The sequence below is a fragment of the Halichoerus grypus genome, chromosome 5 (genome assembly GCF_964656455.1).
Source record: "Halichoerus grypus chromosome 5, mHalGry1.hap1.1, whole genome shotgun sequence".
In the NCBI taxonomy this organism is placed as follows: Eukaryota; Metazoa; Chordata; class Mammalia; order Carnivora; family Phocidae; genus Halichoerus; species Halichoerus grypus.
The window spans coordinates 87,354,300-87,377,354 of record NC_135716.1 but is presented as its reverse complement, the minus strand read 5'-3'; the positions used below and the strand labels follow the sequence as shown (position 1 = coordinate 87,377,354).

Genomic DNA, 23,055 nt, shown 5'->3' with positions numbered 1-23,055 from the left:
AAAGGACTGATATCCAAGATCTATAAAGAACTTCTCAAACTCAATACCCAAAAAACAAATAATCAAGTCAAATAAATAAAATCTTAAAAAAAAAAAGAAAGCATGAGTCCTCCAACTTTGTACTTACTTTTCAACATTGTGTTAGCTACTGAGTCTCTCGCACTTCCCTAATAGTTTTAAGATTAGTTTATCAGGGGCACCTGTGTGGCTCAGTCGCTTAAGCATCAGACTCTTAATTTGGCTCAGGTCATGATCTCATTGTCTTGAGATTGAGCCCCACACCAGGCTCCATGCTCAGCAGGAAGTCTGCTCGAGATTCTCTCTCCCTCTCCCTCTGTCCGTCCCCCCAATGCTCTCGCTCTCAAAATAAATAAATAAATCTTTTTTTTTTTTTTAAGAAAGATTAGTTTGTCAAGTTCTGCAGAAGAAAATCAGATAGGATTTTATTGAGGAATTACATTGAATCTGTAGATCAATTTAGGATGTACTACTATCTTAATAATTTAAATCTTCTAATACACGAATATGGGATACATTTCCATTTATTTAGCCTTCTTTAATATCTTTCCATGTCTGTAGTTTTCCAAGTATACATTTTGTACTTCTTTGTTCTTCCTTAAAATAAGGAAGATAAATATGAATAAATATCCCTCTGTTGTTGCTTTTGCTGAATCCTATATATTTCAGTATTTTGTATCTTCCTTTTTATTCATCTCAAGGCATTTTCTTTTTTTTATTTTATTATGTTATGTTAATCACCATACATTACATCATTAGTTTTTGATGTAGTGTTCCATGATTCATTGTTTGCTTATAACACCCAGTGCTCCATTCAGTACATGCCCTCTTTAATATCCATCACCAGGCTAACCCATCCCCCACCCCCTCACGTCTAGAACCCTCAGTTTGTTTTTCAGAGTCCATAGTCTCTCATGGTTCATCTCCCCCTCCGATTTCCCACCCTTCATTTTTCCCTTCCTACTATCTTCTTCTTTTTTTTTTTAATATATAATGTATTATTTGTTTCAGAGGTACCGGTCTGTGATTCAACAGTCTTACACAATTCACAGTGCTCACCATAGCACATACCCTCCCCAATGTCTATCACTCAGCCACCCCATCCCTCCAAACCACCATTACTCCAGCAACCCTCAGTTTGTTTCCTGAGATTAAGAATTCCTCATATCAGTGAGGTCATATGATACATGTCTTTCTCTGATTGACTTACTTCCCTCAGCATAATACCCTCCAGTTCCATCCACGTCATTGCAAATGGTAAGATTTCATTCCTTTTGATAGCTGCATGATATTCCATTGTATATATATACCACCTCTTCTTTATCCATTCATCTGTCGATGGACATCTTGGCTCTTTCCATAGTTTGGCTATTGTGGACATTGCTGCTATAAACATCAGGGTACATGTACCCCTTTGGATTCCTACATTTGTATCTTTGGGGTAAATACCGAGTAGTGCAATTGCTGGGTCGTTGGGTAGCTCTATGTTCAACTTTTTGAGGAACCTCCATACTGTTTTCCAGAGTGGCTGCACCAGCCTGCATTCCCACCAACAGTGTAGGAGGGTTCCCTTTTCTCTGCATCCCCGCCAACATCTGTCGTTTCCCCACTTGTTAATTTTAGCCATTCTGACTGGTGTGAGGTGGTATCTCATTGAGGTTTTGATTTGGACTTCCCTGATGCCAAGCGATGTTGAGTACTTTTTCATGTGACTGTTGGCCATTTGGATGTCTTCTTTGGAAAAATGTCTGTTCATGTCTTCTGCCCATTTCTTGATTGGATCATTTGTTCTTTGGGTGTTGAGCATGATAAGTTCTTTATAGATTTTGGATACTAGCCCTTTATCTGATATGTCATTGGCAAATATCTCCTCCCATTCTGTCGGTTGTCTTTTGGTTTTGTTGACTGTTTCTTTTGTTGTGCAAAAGCTTTTTATCTTGATGAAGTCCTAATAGTTCACTTTTGCCCTTGCTTCCCTTGCCTTTGGTGATGTTTCCAGGAAGAAGTTGCTGTGGCTGAGGTCGCAGAGGTTGCTGCCTGTGTTCTCCTTTAGGATTTTGATGGACTCTTGTCTCACATTGAGGTCTTTCATCCATTTTGAGTCTATTTTTGTGTGTGGTGTAAGGAAATGGTCCAGTTTCATTCTTCGGCATGTGGCTGTCCAATTTTCCCAACACCATTTGTTGAAGAGACTGTCTTGTTTCCATTGGACATGCTTTCCTGCTTTGTCGAAGATTATTTGACCATAGAGTTGAGGGTCCATCTCTGGGCTCTCTTTCTATTCCATTGATCTATGTATCTGGTTTTGTGCCAGTACCATGCTGTCTTGGTGATTACAGCTTTGTAATAGAGCTTGAAGTCCGGAATTGTGATGCCGCCAGCTTTGCTTTTCTTTTTCAACATTCCTCTGGCTATTCGGGGTCTTTTCTGGTTCCATACAAATTTTAAGATTATTTGTTCCATTTCTTTGAAAAAAGTGGATGGTATTTTGATAGGGATTGCATTAAATGTATAGATTGCTCTAGGTAGCATTGACACCTTCACAATATTTGTTCTTCCAATCCATGAGCATGGAACGTTTCTCCATTTCTTTGTGTCTTCCTCATTTCTTTCATGAGTATTTTATAGTTTTCTGAGTACAGATTCTTTGCCTCTTTGGTTAGATTTATTCCTAGGTATCTTATGGTTTTGGGTGCAATTGTAAATGGGATCGACTCCTTAATTTCTCTTTCTTCTGTCTTGTTGTTGGTGTAGAGGAATGCCACTGATTTCTGTGCATTGATTTCATATCCTGCCACTTTACTGAATTCCTGTATGAGTTCTAGCAGTTTTGGGGTGGAGTCTTTTGGGTTTTCCACATAAAGTATCAGATCATCTGCAAAGGGTGAGAGTTTGACTTCTTCTTTGCCGATTCAGATGTGTTCTATTTCTTTTTGTTGTCTGATTGCTGTGGCTAGGACTTCTAGTACTATGTTGAATAGCAGTGGTGATAGTGGACATCCCTGCTGCGTTCCTGACCTTAGGGGGAAAGCTCTCAGTTTTTCCCCATTGAGAATGATATTGGCTGTGGGTTTTGCATAGATGGCTTTTATGATATTGAGGTATGTACCCTCTATCCCTATACTCTGAAGAGTTTTGATCAAGAAAGGATGCTGTACTTTGTCAAATGCTTTTTCTGCATCTATTGAGAGGATAATATACTTCTTGTCCTTTATTAATGTATTGTATCACATTGATTGATTTGTGGATGTTGAACCAACCTTGCAGTCCAGGGATAAATCCCACTTAGTTGTGGTGAATAATCCTTTTAATGTACTGTTGGATCCTATTGGCTAGTATTTTGGTGAGAATTTTTGCATCCATGTTCATCAAGGATATTGGTCTGTAATTCTCCTTTTGGAGGGGGTCTTTGTCTGGTTTGGGGATCAAGGTAATAGTGGCCTCATAAAATGAGTTTGGAAGTTTTCCTTCCATTTCTATTTTTTGGAACATTTTCAGAAGAATAGGTTTTAATTCTTCTTGAAATGTTTGGTAGAATTCCCCTGGGAAGCCATCTGGCCCTGGGCTTTTGTTTGTTGGGAGATTTTTGATGACTCCTTCAATTTCCTTAGTGGTTATAAGTCTGTTCAGGTTTTCTGTTTCTTCCTGGTTCAGTTTTGGTAGTTGATACATCTCTAGGAATGCATACATTTCTTCCAGATTATCTAATTTGCTGGCATATAGTTGCTCATAATATGTTCTTATAATTGTTTGTATTTCTTTAGTGTTGGTTGTGATCTCTCCTCTTTCATTCATGATTTTGTTGATTTGGGTCATTTCTCTTTTCTTTTTGATAAGTCTGGCCAGGGGTTTATCAATCTTGTTAATTCTTTCAAAGAACCAGCTCCTAGTTTTGTTGATCTGTTCTACTGTTCTTTTGGTTTCTATTTCATTGATTTCTGCTCTGATTTTTATTATTTCTCTTCTCCTGCTGGGCTTAGGCTTTATTTGCTGTTCTTTCTCCAGTTCTTTCATGTGTAGGGTTAGGTTGTGTACTTGAGACCTTTCTTGTTTCTTGAGAATTGTCCCATCCTTGCCAGTCCAGGCTAAGTCATCTGCTCATTGCTATATACTTTCCTCTTAGGACTGCCTTTGCTGCATCCCAAAGATTTTGAACAGTTGTGTTTTCATTTTCATTGGTTTCCATGAATTTTTTTAATTCTTCTTTAATTTCCTGGTTGACCCATTCATTCTTTAGTAGGATGCTCTTTAGCCTCCATGTATTTGAGTTCTTTCCGACTTTCCTCTTGTGATTGAGTTCTAGTTTCAAAGCATTGTGGTCTGCAAATAGGCAGGGAATGATCCCAATCTTTTGGTATTGGTTGAGACCTGATTTGTGACCTAGGATGTGATCTATTCTGGAGAATGTTCCATTGGCACTGGAGAAGAATGTGTATTCTGTTGCCTTGGGATGGAATGTTCTTAATAGATATGTGAAGTCCATTTAGTCCAGTGTGTCATTTAAAGTCTTTATTTCCTTGTTGATCTTTTGCTTAGATGATCTGTCCATTTCAGTGAGGGGGTTGTTAATGTCCCCCACTATTACTGTATTGTTGTTGATGTGTTTCTTTGCTTTTGTTATTAATTGCCTTATATAATTGGCTGCTCCCATGTTAGGGGCATAGATATTTACAATTGTTAGGTCTTCTTGTTGGATAGACCCTTTAAGTAGGATATAGTGTCCTTCCTCATCTCTTATTACAGTCTTTGGTTTAAAATCTAATTTGTCTGATATAAGGATTGCCACACCAGCTTTCTTTTGGTGTCCATTAGCATGGTAAACTGTTTTCCCCCCTCACTTTCAATCTGGGGGTATCTTTGTGTCTAAAATGAGTCTCTTGCAGACAGCATATCGATGGGTCTTGTTTTTTTATCCAATCTGATACCCTGTATCTTTTTGCTTAGAGGACCCCTTTCAATATTTCTTGTAGGGCTGGTTTCGTGTTTGCAAATTCCTTTAGTTTTTCTTTGTCCTGGAAGCTTTTTATCTCTCCTTCTATTTTCAATGACAGCCTAGCTGGATATAGTATTCTTGGCTGCCTATTTTTCTCATTTATGCTCTGAATATATCATGCCAGTCCTTTCTGGCCTGCCAGGTCTCTGTGGATAGGTCTGTTGCCAATCTAATGTTTCTACCACTGTAGGTTACAGATCTCTTCTCCCAAGCTGCTTTCAGGATTTTCTCCTTGTCTCTGAGACTCGTAAGTTTTACTATTAGATGTCGGGGTGTTGACCTATTTTTATTGATTTTGAGGAGGGTTCTCTGTGCCTCCTGGATTTTGATGCCTGTTTCCTTCCTGAAATTAGGGAAGTTCTCTGCTATAATTTGCTCCAATATACCTTCTGCCCCTCTCTCTCTTTCCCTTTCTTCTGGGATCCCAATTATTCTAATATTGTTTTGTCTTATGGTATCACTTGTCTCTCGAATTCTGCCCTCATGATCCAGTAGTTGTTTATCTCTCTTTTTCCCAGTTTCTTTATTTTCCATCATTTGGTCTTCTATATCACTAATTCTCACTTCTGCCTCATTTATTCTAGCAGTTAGAGCCTCTATTTTTGATTGCACCTCATTAATAGCCTTTTTTATTTCGACTTGGTTAGATTTTAGTTCTTTTATATCTCCAGAAAGGGTTTCTCTAATATCTTCCATGCTTTTTTCAAACCCAGCTAGTATCTTTAAAATCATCATTCTGAATTCTAGTTCTGACATCTTACTAATGTCCATATTGATTAGGTCCCTGGCAGTTGGTACTGCCTCTTGTTCTTTTTTTTGAGGTGATTTTTTCCATCTTGTCATTTTGTCCAGAGGAGAATAGATGAATGAGAGAACAAAATGCTAGCAGGGTAACAACAACCCCAGAAAAATATAGACTAAAAAATCAGAAGAGACCAGAAACCAGGGGAAAAGAAAGGGAAAGAAAGAAAAAAGAAAAAAGAAAAAGAAAAAGTAAAAGATAAAAAAAAGAAACAAACAACAACAAAACAGAATATGATCAGATATGATCAGGCTGGTGCATAGATCAGTGCCACACACTAGATTTTGGGTGTATTTTGGTCTGTTAAAAGAAAGTGCCCCCCAAAATTTTAAAGAAAGAAAAACTTATATATGTACAAAAATAAAGGTAAATACGATGAAAGGATGGAATATGATTGTAAAGATGAAAATTATAAAGATTTTTTAAAAGGAATTGATAAGAAGTTGGTTGAAAAAAGAAAGAAGAGAAGATTAAAAAAAAAAAATAAGGGGGGGCGCCTGGGTGGCTCAGTTGGTTAAGCGGCTGCCTTCGGCTCAGGTCATGATCCCAGGGCCCTGGGATCGAGCCCCACATCGGGTTCCCTGCTCGGCGGAGAGCCTGCTTCTCCCTCTCCCTCTGTCTGCTGCTCTGCATACTTGTGCTCTCTCTATCTCTGTTAAATAAATAAATAAAAAAATCTTTAAAAAAAAAAAAAAAAAATAAGGGGAGAAAATGTGATCAGGCAGGAGACTAGAACAAAGCCATACACTAGAGATTTATGGTATATTTTGATCTGTTAGAAGACACTGTATCCCAAAATTTTAAAGAGAACAACTTATATATATATACCAAAACTAAGGTTAACTACTATGAAGGGATAGAATACAACTCTAAAAATGAAAAATAAAAAAGATTTTTTTAAAAAAGATTGATAAGTTGTTGGTTGAAAAAGGGAAAAAGAAAAATCCAAAAAAAAAAAAAAACAGTTAAAAAAAATTAACTTTGAAAGATTAAAGAATCATGGGGAAAAAGCCATGAATTCTATGTGCAGTATTCCCTTAGCGCTGGAGTTCTGCCCTTCTCAATGATTGGTAAACTTGGTTTTGGTTGGCTGTTCTTGCTGATCTTCTGGAGGAGGGGCCTGTTGCTGTGGTTCCCAAATGTCTTTGTCAGAGGCAGAATTGTCCCGTCCTTGCCAGTCCAGGCTAAGTCATCTGCTCAGGTTTGCTCTCGGGAGCTTTTGTTCTCTGCAAGCAAGGAAAGGGATGAAGATATAGATTTGAAAGTCATCAGTATACAAATGTAAAGGCATAGGAATGGAGCTTTGGAGGACAAGAGTGAAAATGGTGGCCTCCCAATCTCCGCCCCAGAGGAGCCGAGAACTTGGGGCCCCGCTCTTCAGTGTGCCCCCAGAGAAAAGCAGTCAATCACTCCTGTCTCCCCATCTCCAGCCGCACTCCGTGCTCACCCAGCCTGTGACCAAGCATTTTTATCTCTGGCACCCCACTCGGTGTGGAGTCTCCGAACCCAGCAGATCCCTGTGGTGCACCTCTGTGCCGCTCCTCCCCGGAAGGAAGGGGAGTCTCCCCGGATCTGCCACTTGTTGGGTCCCTGCTGGAGGAGCAGTGGCCCGACTGTGCCCCAGATCATGGTTTATGGCAACCCCAAGCTGAGAGCCCGCAGCTCAGGTCTGTCTTTGCAGCTGGCTTCCCTGCTCCGATACCTGGGAGCTCTGCCACACTCAGGCACCCCGGGTCTTTCTGTGACCCCGAGGTCCTGAGACACCACTGTCCCAGTGAGGGTCCCAGCCCCTGCTTAGCCACTGGAACAATATCCCTCAGCAGAGCCGACTTCTAAAATTTCCAATTTTGTGCTCCACTGCTCTATCACTTGCCAGTAGTGGCTGATGGAGGCCCCCTCCCCTGCTGTCTATCTTCCTGAATATCACCTCGGATTCACTTCTCTGCACGTCCTACCTTCCAGAAAGTGGTCGCTTTTCTGTTCAGAGAGTTGCTGCTATTCTTTTCTTCGATCTCCTGTTGAGTTCATAGGTGTTCAGAATGGTTTGATCCCTATCTAGCTGAATTCCTGGGACCAGACGAAATTTAGGTCTTCTACTCCTCCACCATCTTGCTCCTCCCAGAGTCAAGGCATTTTCTAATTGCCCTTGTGATTTCTTCTTTGATTCATTTGTTACTTAGGAGTGTGTTGTTTAGTTTCCATGTATTTGTGAATTTCTCAAATGTCTTCCTGTTATTGGTTTCTATTATACAGTGATTGGAGAACATATTTTGTATAATTCCAATCCTTTCAAATTTACAGAGGTGTGTTTTATGGCCTACCATATGATCTATCTTGGAGAATGTTCCATGTGTACATAAGAAGAATGTGTATCTTGCTCTTATTGGGTGATATTATGGCCAGAATTGTGTGCTCATAAAGTTCATATGCAAAAGCCAGAACCCCCAATTTGACTATATTTGGAGGTAGGGCCTTTAAGGAGATAATTAAAGTTAGATAAGGTCATAAGAATGGGACCCTAACCTGACTGATGTTCTTATAACAAGAGGAAAAGACATCAGAGTTCTTTTTCTCCATGTGTACACAGAAGAAAATCCATGTGAGGACACAGCAAGAAGATGGGCATGTACAAGCCAGAAAGAGAGGTGCCACCAAAAACCCAGTTTTCTGGCACCTCGATCTTGGACTTCTAGCCTCTAGAACTGTGAGAAAATAGATGTATGTTATTTAAGCCACCCAATCTGTGGTATCTTGTTAGGGCAATCCAAACAGACTAAGACAGGTGGAATATTTTATATATGTTTGTTAGATCTTATTAGTTCACAATGTTGTTCAAGTCTTCTACTCCCTGGTTGATCTTCTGCCTAGTTGTTCTATTCATTATGGAAAGTGGGGTAATGGAGTTTCCAATGATTATTGTTGAATCATTTATTTCTCTCTTCCATTCTATAAGTTTTGTTTTATGCATTTTGGGTTTCTGTTATTAGATACATATATGTTGGAACCTCCATTTTAACAATTACTCAGGTAAAAAATCTTAAAGTCATCCTTGACTTTGCAAATCCATCAGCAAAGCTTGTCTTCTTTAACATAAATATATATTCAAAATCTGACAACATTTTACCACCTCTACTACTACCAATCTAATTCAAGACATTTGGATATATGAGTATGGGGTTCAGCAAAAGAAGAAAGGGATGAAGATATAGATTTGGAAGTCATCAGTATACAAATGTAAAGGCATAGGAATGGATGAGAATACATAGGATGTGAGAGTCCATAAGAAAATAAAAAGATTTTGATAACTTAGCTCTGTGTAGTCCAACATTTAGAGTTCAAGAAGATGAGAAGTGTCTTAGTCCACTTAGGCTGTTATAACAAAATACCACATATTGGTAGCTTGTAAACAACAGAAATTTATTCATCACAGCTCTGGAAGCTGCAAATCTCAGGTCAGGGTGACAACATGATCAGGTGAGGGCCCTCTCCCAGGTCAAAGACTACTCCTTATAGCCTCACATGGCGGATCTTTTACAAAATCACTAATACCGTTCATGAGAGCTTCATCTCCCAAAATCTCCCATCACACTGGGTGTTCAGATTCCAACATGTGAATTTTGGAGGGAACACATTCAGACGATAGCAAGAAGCTATCAAAAAGACGGAGAAGGATTATTCAATATGGTAAGAAGAGAATCCAGAGTATTGTCCCATAGCCAAATGAAACTAAACAATTGCTTTCATCAAATAAATCAAGTAAGATAAGCACTTGGAAATGGTGATTGGATTTGGTTACATGGAAGTTATTGGTGACTTGTACAAGGTACACTTTGATGAACTGATAGAAATAAAAACTTAAATAGTTTGAAAGAGTATGTGGAGAGAATGTGGAATTAGTGAGTCAGTTTTGGTAGTTTGTGTCACTCTTTAGGGTTTTTGTAAATGGAAGCCCAGGGATGTTGTCCTTCCTCTGAGCTCCCATAATGCTCTAGGAATTTCTCTATCATTGGGCTCACTTTTTATTATATTTAACTGTTAATGTGTCCATCTGAGAGATAGTCAACAGAGCAAAGTAGGAACTTCACCATCATTGCCATGGGACCATCACCACAAATATACATCACAAATAGAAGATAGACAGCAAACTGTCCACATGGAGGTACACCTAGCCCCATCAAAGAAACTCAGAAAATGCTTTCAGATTGATGCACTGTCAGAATTCATTATTAAAGGAAGAGTAACAATTTACCAGGAAAAAGTAGAATGAAAGCAAAGTCATCCTAGACAGTGAAAAGCTATGAGCCAAGGAACAAAAGGGTGAAAACAATTGGTGTTTGAAAGATCCCCACTTAGTACTTTGAAAGTGAAGAGGTAGAAGCAGGCTCCTGAAAGGCCTTGAAGAACTATAAGCATTTTTGGATGGATTATTCTACAGAGCCCTGTGCTAAGTGCTTTCTAGGTACTCTCTGATTTAACTTCCCAACAAATCTAAGAGGAAAGCACTACTGTTAAAATTGTCCTCATTTTACAGATGAAGAAACTAAGGCAAAAGAGATAAGATAAACTTTCTAAAGTCACAAAGCTAGGGAATGGTAGAACTGGATTGCCCTGTCTCTTCTACCTTAACCACTATGATATCCTGACTTGCACACTGTGTGAAGATGTTTGAATTCTACAGAGCTGTAGTTCTCCAAATTTGGTCCCCAGACCAGAAGCAACAACCTCACCTGGGAAATTGTTAGCAGTGCAAATTCTCAGTCCCTACCCAGACCTCCTGAATCAGAAGCTAGGCATGAGGCCAGAAATCTGTTTTTAAGAAGTCCTCTGAGTGATTCTGATATGCACTGAGTTTGAGAACTACAGTTATAGAGAATGAGGAGCCCCTGAAGTATTTTTGAACTGAAGGAGGACAGAATCCATTTTGAGTTGTAACTGATAACAGCTTTCCTAAAATAAAGGAGGGATACCCAGGAAGACTAGAAAAGATAGAATTAGATAAAATAGAAAGAAATTAAGCTAGACTTAACCCAGAAACATGTACTGGATTCCAGAATCATTTGGGAAAAAATGTATATTCATTTATTTGTTCATTCATGCATTTATTCAAGAAAATGTATTGAGCATCTTTCAGTATTCCAGATATGTTTACTATTCCAGATAGTAAGCATTAAGACTGAACAAAATTGGGGAGATTCCCAGGCTTCACAGAATTTATATTCTGTTTGGGAAGATAGAAATTAAAGTCTTAGTAAATGTCAGATAATGGTTAGTGTTATAAAGAGAAATAAAGGAGACTAAGGGGCAGCAAGGGGTTCTCTTACAGTTGGAGAGGTTAGAGGAACCCTCCCCAAGGAAGTGACATGGGAGGAAAGAGGAAAAGAGGAAAGAATTGTGCAAATATATAGGGAAAGAAAATTCTAGGCAGAGGGGACAGCAAGTGGGAACATGCTTAGTAGCTCTCTTACAAACCTATGTTACATATGTGTCTTTATTTCATTTTATTTTATTTCTAATAATTATATACATCTTTTCATTATTAGCATTTTTATAAAAGCATCTGAAATATCCTTTCATTGTAAAATTGTACTATTTAATACAGTTTTATTACCCATAGTCACCATGTTGTACTTTAGATCTCTGGGCTTATTCATGTTTATAACTGTAACTTTGTAACACTTTGACCAGTTTCTCCATATTTCCCCCAACTCCCTGACATTCGTAACCACTGTTCTACCCTGTTTCCAGTATTCAACTTTTTAAGATGCCACATGTAAGTGATACCATGAAGTTTGTTTGTTTGGTTTTTTACTTTCTGTGTCTGGGTTATTTTACTTAGCATATTGTCCCCAAAGTTCATCCACATTGTTGCAAAAGGCAGTATGTCTTTCTTTTTAAAGACTGAATAAATTTGCATTGTATATATGAAAAAAAACGTGGCAACATGCTTGGTGTAATTGAAAACAGCAACAAGTCTAGTGTGGATGAAGCCAAGTGAGAATAGGAAGAGTGGTAAGAATTAATCTCTGAGTAGTTGGGGACCAGATCATACGGGCCTCAGAAGCTAGGTTATAGGGGGCTTTTTCCTGTGTGTGATGAGAAAGCACTGGAAAACTGAGCACAAGAAGACAGGACTTATATCTACACATCTTCCTTGACTTACTATGGGGTTACACCCCAATAAGCCTATTGTAAATTGAAAATATCGTAAGTCAAAATGCATTTAATATACCCAAACTACTGAACATCATAGTTTAGCCTAGCCTACCTTAAGTGTGCTCAGAACACATTAGCCCATAGTTGGGCAAAATCATCTAACACAAAGCCTATTTTGTAATAAAGTGTGGAAGATCTCATGTAATTTATTGAATACTGTACTGTGAAAAATAGAATGATTGAATGGGTACAGAATGGTTGTGATTGCATTGGTTGTTCACCCTTGTGATCACCTGGCTGATTGGGAGTTAGGACTCCCCTGCTCAGCATCACGAGAGAGAATGGCACTGCATATCACTAGCCCCAGAAAAGATAAAAATTCACAACTTGAAGTAGGGTTTCTACTGAATGCCTATTGCTTTCACACCACTGTAAAGTTGAAAAATCATAAGTTTAACCACTGTAAGTTGGGGACCATCTGTATAAAGTCACTCACTCTGGCGACTATAATGAGAATGGACTAATAGAGACAAGAGTGGAGGCGGGGAGGTCAGTAAGGAGGCTGTTGCACAGGCCAGGGGGCAGGTGATGGTAGCCTGGACTAGGGAGTTAGTAGTAGGTCTGGTGAGAACACATGTGGGAAGCATTTGGAAGATAGATCTGAGGAGTATATGTATCTTAAGAGATTTTTACATGGGCTAACTGGTAATCAAATTTAATCCTTCTAAAAAAACATATGAGATAGATACTATGATCTTTATCATTTAAATAAATAAACTGAGACTTACAGAGATTACAGAGATAACTTGTCCATGATCATAGTGACAAAGCCAGGATTCAAATCTACCTTGCCCCAAAGCCTGCTCTTGCCACTGCAGCTCACTGACTTCGAATCTAGAACAGATACACTGGGAAAGAACCCAGTGTTGGCTCCAAGTTTAAATGAATAAACTAATAGAAAGTGGGTGATCATTTTGACTCCTCCCTTAGGAAAGACAAAATATTTGACAGAGGCGAAATTTTGGTTTTTTTATTTTCAGTTTTATCGATGAGGAAATATATCAAAGAAATTGTCCTAAAACTAATGTGTTGATTAAAATTTCTGAATACTTATAAACTCTAAAAAGGGAATTAATCTTACTAAGAAAGATAAACTCCATACAAAACAAAAATTGCTTCCCTCAAAAAAATTTCGAGACATCTGTTAAAAAGCACAGAACCAAACTGTCATCTTGAAGAAATTAGCAAAGGATCATAAATAATTATATAAAAGATGCTTATCATATAGTACAATGGCAAAATCATGAAAACAACCTAACTGTTCAATAATATGAGATTAATTAAATATATTTTAATGTATACCTCCACATAATATAATGTTATGTGGCCACTGGAAATTGTAGATTCACATATATTGAAAGCTATAGAAAAATGTTTGTACTATGGCATTAGTATAAAAAAAGATACAAAATGGGATATAAACTAAGAGCTCTATCTTGTGAAGCGACAGATACATATTCAGATATAAATAGAGAGACAGAGAAAGAGAATGGACAAGGGAAAAGGGGAAAAGAAAAGAGAATAAGAATAGAAAGAGGGGCCCCCAAGAGGCACAGTTGGTTGAACATACAACTCTTGGTTTTGGCTCAGGTCACGATCTTTGGGTCTTCAGATGGAGCCCCGCATCTGGCTCTGAGCTCAGGGAGGGGTCTGTTAAAGTTTCTCTCTCTCCCTTGGCCCCTCCCCACACTTTCTCTCTCAAATATATAAATAAATCTTTTTTAAAAAAGAATAGAGAGGCGCCTAGGTGGCACAGTCGTTAAGCGTCTGCCTTCGGCTCAGGTCATGATCCCAGGGTCCTGGGATTGAGCCCCGCATTGGGCTCCCTGCTCCGCGGGAAGCCTGCTTCTCCCTCTCCCACTCCCCCTGCTTGTGTTCCCTCTCTCACTGTGTCTCTCTCTGTGAAATAAATAAATAAAAAATCTTTTAAAAAAAAAAAAGAATAGAAAGAAATACATTGAAATAAAACTGATTTTGTGGGTGGTAAGTATATTTTTGTTATTATTTTTATCTATAAACACATATTCATAATAATAAAAAGACATTTATATAAATAAATTATATAATATAGTGAGGGCAATGGCAGGAGGGAGGTTTTTGCATAGCTAGTGAGAAATGAGCTCACTCTAATGCAGAGACGCACACAGGTTTGGACCAAATCTGCATTTATGCTTACCCTCTAGGAGCCACAGAAGCCCACGTGGGAGGTGCCTGGGTTTCAGCCAGCAAGGTCTGTCTAGTGAGGAGCAGCGATGGTCTCCCTGAAGACAGCCCTGCAGTCTTCCTTTCATGTCCAGGCTGCTTTGCAACCAAAGTCATTTGACAAAACTCACAAGTTTACAAACCCGTTTGGGGTGTATTTTATTATGGTTTCTTTTTTTTATTGTTTTGTCGCTGTGACACCATTGGAAATGAACGATCAAACAGATGTTACTGAATTCATTTTCTTAGGATTTTCCAACCATCCAAACTACAGGCTTTGTTCTTCCTGGTTTTCTTGGTTATTTACCTGGCAACTCTCCTGGGGAACACACTCATAGTAACAGCCACCAGGATCAGTCCTGCCTTCCACACTGTAATGAATTATTCCTTCAGGAACCTGAACTTGTTGAACATCTGCTACATGTCCATTACCAAATCGATCTGCATTGAACATTTGACACATTTAAAGCCAATATCTGCTTGATTTTCTCTGATTTTCCAGAGATGGATATTTACAAATAAACTAAGAAATCTACCACATGCCCTACCTGAGAGGCTGTCAAGTTTTAGTACTTTAACCATCCACCTCCTTAAGATTGCTTTATCCATTCCCATAACTTTAAAACCCGTATGTCTACAACTCTCAAATTTGTTTCTCTGGTCTCATTGCTCCTGAGAGTGTGACTTACAGACATGATTGCCTACTGACATCTCCTCCTAGATGTCTGATAAGCATCACAAACATACTATGTATGTTCAAAGTAGAGGCATTGATGCCCCCATCCTTTTATCTGTCCCTCTATTTGTCTTCCACCATCGTGCAATTCCCAAACCACACTGAGTAGTCAATCTATGACTGAGTCTGTGTTTCTGAAGACTATCTCATCGACCTTACCACAAACCTGGGCCTAGCCACTACAAACTCTTACTTAGATTCCAGCACTATTCTTTCACTCATTTTTCTGATTCTACTCTTATTTCACTCCAATTTGTTTTCTACAAGGTAACTAAAATGATATTTTGAAAATATAAACCAGTAATCACATACTCCTCTGCCTTCCCTCAGAAAGACCACTTTCTATGTGTATTTCTCTTAGAATGAAATAAAATGTATACTCCTGGGATTCCTCTTCCAGTCATGCATAGGTAAAAGGATAGGTCATCAGAAATACAAAAAAAAAAAAAAACTGTAAAAATATCAGAAACAACAATTTCAGATATTGGACAAGATGTAGTACAGGGATCCCTAAGAAAAGGAAAACAAAGTAGGCCCTACCATTTCAAGGCTTCCTGCCAAAAGGTAATTTCCCAACTGCAGTGCTGGGAGGGAGAATCCAAATAAAGCCCAGTCTTATGAGCCCATCTTATTCTTTTGAGGAGAAAGAGGAGTACAGGGAGGTTAGGAACCCTGGAATTTGTGGAGCAAGATATTCAGAAGGAGGCAGTTATGCAGAGAAAGAATTCTAGAAATTAACATTAGCATCCCCTTGAGTCTTTGATGGAATGCCAATTCATGCATGCATAAGGAGAAACCCCATGAGGCTAGGCAAGAATCACCCCTGGGGAGGACCAATCACCAGGCAGATATAAAGAACAGTAAGCCAAATTATTCCCAGGTCCAGAAATCATTCTAGTTTCCACAATGCGAAGTGTAGAGACATCACTGGATACCAGAAGAGCCATACCTTAGAAGTGTAGCTCAATTTGGGGTGCTGGCTACCACAGTCAGTAGAGCATGGGACTCTTGATCTCAGGGTTGTGAGTTCAAGCCCCACACTGGGTATGGAGCCTATTTAAAAAAAAAAAAGAAGAAGAAATGTTGCTAAATTAGCCCTGAAGGCTCCTCTAGACCTGTCTTGAAGAATTTCATGACAGGCCTTAAAAGAATCAAATTGATCTGCAACTAACTTAAACTGATAGGAAAAAAAAAAAATCATTCTTTAAAGAAATGTAACAAAATATAGAACTCAAGAATATAAAATTCATTACTTCCAGCATCCAATTAAAAATTTACCATATGTAAGATGAAGGAGAAAAATGCAATTTCAGGACAAAAACAGTCAGTATAAACAGATCCAAAAATGAGGGAGATGATATATTTAGCAAATAAAGACATTATAGCAGCTATTATAAATATGTTCCATATGTTCAACAATGTAAAAGAAAACATGAACATAATGAGAAGAGCAATGGAAGACATAAAAAGGAACCAAATAAAACTTCTTCTAAAGATAAAAAATACCATATCTGAAATAAAGTTCACTGTGAGACTAATAGCAAATTAAAAACTACAGAAGAAAAGATCAGTAAACTTAAAGACGTAGCAACAGAAACTATGCAAAGTGAAGCACAGAAGGAAAAAGGCTGGGAGAAAACCCAAAGCTTTAGTAATTTGTGAGACAATATCAAGTGACCTAACATACAGGTAGCTGGAATCCCTGGAGAAGAGAGAGAAGGGGAACAGAAAAGGTATTTGGAAAAACAATGGCCAAAAATTTCTAAATTTTATGAAATTATCAACACACGAATCAAGGAAACTCAGTGAACAACAAGCAGGACACATACACACATTATCACTTAAGTATGACGTGATCAAATTGCTAAAAGAAAGAAAATCTGATAGAAAGTTTTGAAACTAACAATAAGAAAAGACACATTACATACAGAGTAACAAAGATAAGAATTATCATGGATGCCTTGTCAGAAACTGTGCAAGCCAGAAAACAATAGAATAACATCTTTAAAGTTCTAGAAAAATTGTCCATTAAGAAACCTATAACCAGTGAAAAATATTTTTCAAGAATAAAGCTGAACATATTTTAATTGAAATTACTATTTAGCTGTTTCTCCAAGTGGACTGTAAGCTCTTGAAAGACAGGTCTTCTGTATGCACATAATAAGCCCTCAAAAAATGTTTATTCTTGAACCAAACTACACTTAATTATTCAATTGATTTTTTTTTTTTACCAGCCTCTTTCCCATGCCTCCCCATACCCCGCGGCTTCTACTCCCCACTCTCCACAATAATGACAGTTATCTTTCTAAACTCTAAGGGTCTAATCATGGCACATTTTTTGCTATATTTATATAGCAGATATATAAATATGTTTATATATATTATATGTATTCTAATATATTATATATCTTCTGTTATATATTATGCTTATTTTATACATTATATTCATATACATGTATTGCTATTACAGAAATATAAATAAAAATAAGTGTAATAAATGAATATCTTTTAATTGCATTTTTATTTATTTTTTAAAGATTTTTTAATTTATTTTGAGAGAGAGAGAGCATGCACATGCCGGGGGAGGAGTAGAAGGACAGAGGGAAAGGGAGAGAAGCAGACTTCCCACTGAGTGCAGAGCCTACACGGCAGGGCTTAATCTCAGGACCCTGAGATCATGACCCCAAGATCATGACCTGAGCCAAAATCAAGGGTCAGACACTTAACCAACTGAGCCACACAGGTGCCCCTTCATTGCACTTTTAAAGAAAAAGCCTTTCTCCATTGTGAAACTAGTTCAAGAAAAAAAAACTCCTGAGTATTAATGTGGAAGGCCCTCTGACGCAGTTTTTGCAGAACTAGAGTCTAAGTTTCTCAGTTTAAATGACAACTTTTACCTGATTCTTCTTAGCATTTCTATGTGTCTAAATTGGTTGATAAACATCTATATCTGTCTGGCAATATACTACAGCTGTGCCCTTTTCATTTGAGAAGAAAATTTGCACACTTTTAAAGAATCAGTTGTTTTCTCTAGGATTTACAATAGAATCAGTTTCATCTATCAGTCTATCAATCTGGTGATCAATAAGCCCACCCAATATTTTATGTTAGTAAAATAATAAAAAAACCTCTCCGTTTTTCTGCCCCACCAATCTTCTCCTCAAAATGGCATACCCTAGTTATTTCCTTAATTAATAATAATCAGAGGGGCACCTAGGTAGCTCAACTGGTTAAGCTTCTGACTCTTGATTTCAGCTCAGGTCATGATCTCAGGGTCATGACCTCAGAGTCATAGGATTGAGCCCCACGTCGGGCTCCACCCTGGGCATGGAGCCTGCTTGGGATTATTCTCTTTCTCCTTCTCCTGCTCTCCCCCCCCATAATCATAAATAATTAATATCTTAAAATAAGATTCTACCTTGCAATAATTATGGAAACTATTTGCTTTTTCTGACCAGTGAAAGATTATTAAAAGCCAATTTAATGCATATGTGAAAGTCAAATACCTTTATTAAAAGCCTACTATCTATATGGCATATTAAGTCAGATAAATAAGTTATTGGTACTTAAAAAAATAAAAGTGAACAGACAAAAAACAACTAGGAGGATTCATCATAAGCCAGTCTAAACAAGAAATGTTAAAGAAAAATTTTCAAGTGTAAGAAAAAGGATACCAGGTGAAAATTGGATTTATACATGTAATGAAAATACTGGAAATGGTATATATAAGAGTAAAACAATTTTCTTTGTCATCTTTTTATTTCTTTCAAAGATAATGGACCATTTAAAGCAAAACCATTAGCAATGTATTGTGGGGTCTATAGCAAACAGAGATAAAATCAGTGATGCCAACAGCACAAAGGATGGGAGGAGACTACAGAAAGCATCCTGTTGTAAGGGTCAGACATTATTTGTGAAGTGGGATAATAGCATTTAGGTAGATTATAATAAACTAAAAGTGTGGGTTATAAACCTTAGAGCAACTCCTAACAACAACAACAAAAAGCATAGCTGATAAATAGTAGAGATAAAGTGGACTTAAAATCTGGGCATATGGTAAGTGTATCTTTATAAGAAACCACCAGGGGCGTCTGGGGTCAGGCTCTCTGCTCATCGGCGAGCCTGCTTCTCCCTCTCCCTTTGCCTGCCTCTCTGCCTACTTGTGCTGTCTCTTTCTCTCTGCCAAATAAATAAATAAAATCTTAAAAAGCTATATACAAGAAACCACCAAACTGTTTTCCAGAATAGTTGCTGTAGTCTGATATACGAGCATTCCAGTTGCTCCACATTCTTGCCCATACTTGTTACTGTCAATATTTTTAACTTTAGCTATATATTGAGATAGCAATGTTGATATCTCATTATGGTTTTAATTTTTGGTTTTTTAAGCACTCAAGATACAGAGAATCTTTTCCTGTGCTTGCTGGCCATTCATATATCTTCTTTTGTGGAGGGTCTGTTCAAATCTTCTGCCCATTTTGATTAGATTTTCATCTTATTATTGAGTCATAAGATTTCTATTTTTTTTAAGATTTTATTTATTTATTTTAGAGAGAGAGAGCAGGGGGACAGAGGCAGAGAGAGAATCTTCAGCAGACCCCACAACCCTGAGATCACCTGAGCCGAAACCAAATTGCCTAACAAACTGAGCCTCCCAGGCGCCCTAAGATTTCTTTATATATGCCATACACATTTTGTCAGATATACATACTGTGAATATTTTCTCCCAGTCTGTGACTTTTCCTTTTATTAAGTGTCTTGTGAAAAGCAGACACTTTAGAGGTTTTGAATTTTGATGAAGTCCAATTTTGTCATTTTAAATGTTTTTGTCTTATTTAGTGTCTGAACTAGGAAATCTTTGCCTACTACTGAGTTACAGAGATTATCTATGTATTCCTCTGGAAGTTTTATAGCTTTGCCATGCTTAGGTGTACAGATAAATTTGAATTAAGTCTTGAGTATGGTGCTAGGTAAGAGCTGAGGTTGATTTTTCTCCATATGGATATACAATTGTTCCAGCATTTTGTTGAATTCCAACTGAACTATATTGGCATATTTGTGCTGAGCAAAAGAAGCTCAGATGATTCCCTTTATATGAACTTCTACAATAGGCAAAGCCAATCGCCTAGGTTGGCTAGGACTGAGGATGGATAATGTCCGCTAGAATGAGGAAGAAGAGAATTCTTTGGGTACTGGAAATGTTCTTTATTTGGATCCTGATAGTGGTTACTTGAAGTAACCATATTTGACATTTATGTTAAGCTCACTAAATTGTATACTTCAAATGAGTGCATTTTATTATATATATAATAAACATATATTATATCCTAGGGGCACCTGGCTGCCTCCGTTGGTGGAGCATGTGACTCTTGATCTTGGGGTCATGAGTTCAAGCCCCACATTGGGCCTAGAGCTTACTTAAAAAAAAAAAATATATATATATATATATATATAATATCTTATATAATACATATTATACCTCAGTATATAATAACATATAACTAAACTATATATAACAAATATATATATTATATCCCTATATATAATATACACTTTGCCCCAATATATAATATACTAATATATAAATTATATATATATTTATACATAAATATTATCTTTTATATACATTATTCCTCAGTAGATTTTATTTATTTTTTTAAATACATGTTGCCAAATTATCCTTGTATTTATTTTTTTTTTTATTTTTTAAGATTTTATTTATTTATTTGACAGAGAGAGACACAGCAAGAGAGGGAACACAAGCGGGGGAGCGGGGGAGGGAGAAGCAGGCTTCCCACGGAGCAGGGAGCCTGATGTGGGGCACGATCCCAGGACCCTGGGACCATGATCTGAGCTGAAGGCAGACGCTTAACGACTGAGCCACCCAGGCACCCCAGTAGGTTTGATTTTAAGAGTATGTCCCTTACCATAGGCTGTAGAGGTGTACATAACCTAGTTCCTGCCTCTCTCTCTAGCCTTATACCAACTCTACTCCTGGCTCCTAGTCTTTTCTTCTATCTGCTACTTCAGCCACAAGGGGTCTCCCTTCTTCAACAAAGCATGACCTTTCCTGCCTTCCAGTCTTTTGCACTTGCTGTTCCATTAGCTAGAGTACTACCCCCAGCTTTTTTGATGTCTGGCTCATTGTCATTCTTAAAATCTTACCTCAAATGTTCCTTCCTCAAAAAACTGTTCTTGTCATTTTAATATAGCCACACCTTACCCTAACCCACTCCCCTTTTGGCTTGGCTTGGCTTGGCTTTCACAACCTAGTGAAGGTGTGATCTTCCAAAAATGACCAAATGTTTTTGAGATTTTGTATAACAATAATTTTACTTTTAAATTCCAATTAGTATTCCATTGTATAAATATCCCACAATATGTTTATCCATTCACTTCGTTGATAGAAATTTGGGTCATTTCCAGTTGGGTCTATTAGGAATAAAACTGCTATAAACATTTGTGTATAAGTACTTTGTGGACATGTTTTTCATTTCTCTTGCAATACTCCCACTCAGAAAAGAAGGCTATTTGCAAAGCCTCCTGTTACAGCACACTCTTAATTATTTTATTCTGAACTACCAAGCACTTCAGGTGGCAAAAGATTAATTAGCTTTAAATGATATCAAACAAATAATATTTAGATGTGCAAGAGCTATCCCTGATGGAAATGGTGGGGGGGGGGGTGGAGAGAAATTTATATATTTAGTAATTTTTCCTAAAAGTATGACCTCACAATTTTATCTGTTGTATGACAGAATAAACAAGGATTTTAAATACAGTTTGAAAAGCAATAGAGTTCCATATGAATATCGACTGAAAAATGGATAATATGGTATATTCATACAATGCAATATTAAACAGGATGTGAATAAGCTAGAGCTACATGCAACAACATGGACAAATCTTTTTTTGAAGAGTTCAACTTTTTATTGAACAGGTTACAAAAGAGGTTTAGTCAAAAAGACCAAAGCGCATGTGATCATCAGACTCCTCTGATTCTTACTTCTTTGCTTCCACTTTCTTCTCCTCAGTGGGGGCAGACCTGGTGGAGGGAGCAGGACCTCCTGCTGGTGTAGCACCAGCTGCTGGGGCGGGTCCGCCAGCCCCTGCATTGCAGATGGGGCTCCCGATGTTGACATTGGCCATGGCCTTTGTAAACAAGCCAGGCCAGCAAGGTTCAACATCTACACCTGCTGCTTTAAGGAGGGCATTGATCTTATCCTCCGTGACAGTCATCTCATCATCGTGCAGGATGAGGGTCAAGTAGATGCAGGCAAGCTCCAAGAGGGAGGCCATGGTGTGGGCAGTTGCTGAGCGGGCACTGCCGAGTGTGGTGCTAGTCACCAGGTCAAGTGAGGGCCTCACCCCAGTGGCCTTAGCTTCCTTGGAAAGACTGAGCACCCCAGCTGCAGCTAAGGAAAAAGCAACATGGATAAATCTTACAAGGAAAATCATCTTATATTTCAGGTTCATCTTATATTTAGTCATCGATGGTATACATGTTCTCCACTTTTCATTAAGGGGATGGCACATCCATAGGCCCTAACTAAGGAGTAGCCCTGTACAGTCATGTTGTATCATGTCAGCCCTCCCCCTCCCCACCCAACACGCACATATTTTGGACAACAGATATATGTCTGACCCAAGAGCAGCCAATCCATATATAAATTAATACATGCAATCTATGCTCAATAAAATTAAAACAAACACATGCAGTCTGTGCTCAGTGGATTCCATGCTCATTATGATTGCCAGAGGTAATAATAAATTCTGTCTTCAGGAGCTTCTCAGCAAAGGTATATCTAAATGGGGCCCTGAACAAAAAGAAACATATGCAAATATGAGACTAAAAATGAAACTTACTGACTCACATCACTAAACCAGACAAAGGGAAACAAACTATACTTCATAATAAGATATATAACCAGGATTAAAGATAACAAGCCTAACCGTGTATACATTTAATAACAGAGCATCAAAAACTGATCAAACTGAAGTAGATAAATCTACAATTATAGTAGAGATATCAACACCCCTCTCAATCACTGATAGAACAATTGATGATGGTAGCTTTAAAAACCACTATAG

At 37.9% G+C, this 23,055-nt stretch overlaps 1 protein-coding gene across 2 annotated transcripts; it reads right to left on the bottom strand.

Annotated features, from left to right (window-relative positions):
• Positions 1 to 21,871: 21,871 nt before the first annotated feature.
• On the bottom strand, positions 21,872 to 22,263 carry LOC118540642 (large ribosomal subunit protein P1-like). 2 transcript variants are annotated; one of them, XM_078071701.1, is made up of 2 exons: positions 22,193 to 22,263; positions 21,872 to 22,117 (listed from the first exon to the last, which is right to left on the bottom strand). In XM_078071701.1, exons 1-2 carry the CDS (start codon positions 22,261 to 22,263, stop codon positions 21,967 to 21,969), a joined length of 222 nt encoding a protein of 73 aa, XP_077927827.1. In that variant the 3' UTR covers positions 21,872 to 21,966. The 2 variants fall into 2 exon arrangements, with proteins under 2 accessions (XP_077927827.1, XP_035955794.2); XM_036099901.2 differs by having other exon boundaries at positions 21,872 to 22,263.
• Positions 22,264 to 23,055: the final 792 nt, after the last annotated feature.

What these genes read in the sequence shown, in the direction of transcription:
- LOC118540642 (XM_036099901.2), bottom strand. Translation starts at nt 22,263, where the DNA reads ATGGCCTCCCTCTTGGAGCTTGCCTGCATCTACTTGACCCTCATCCTG.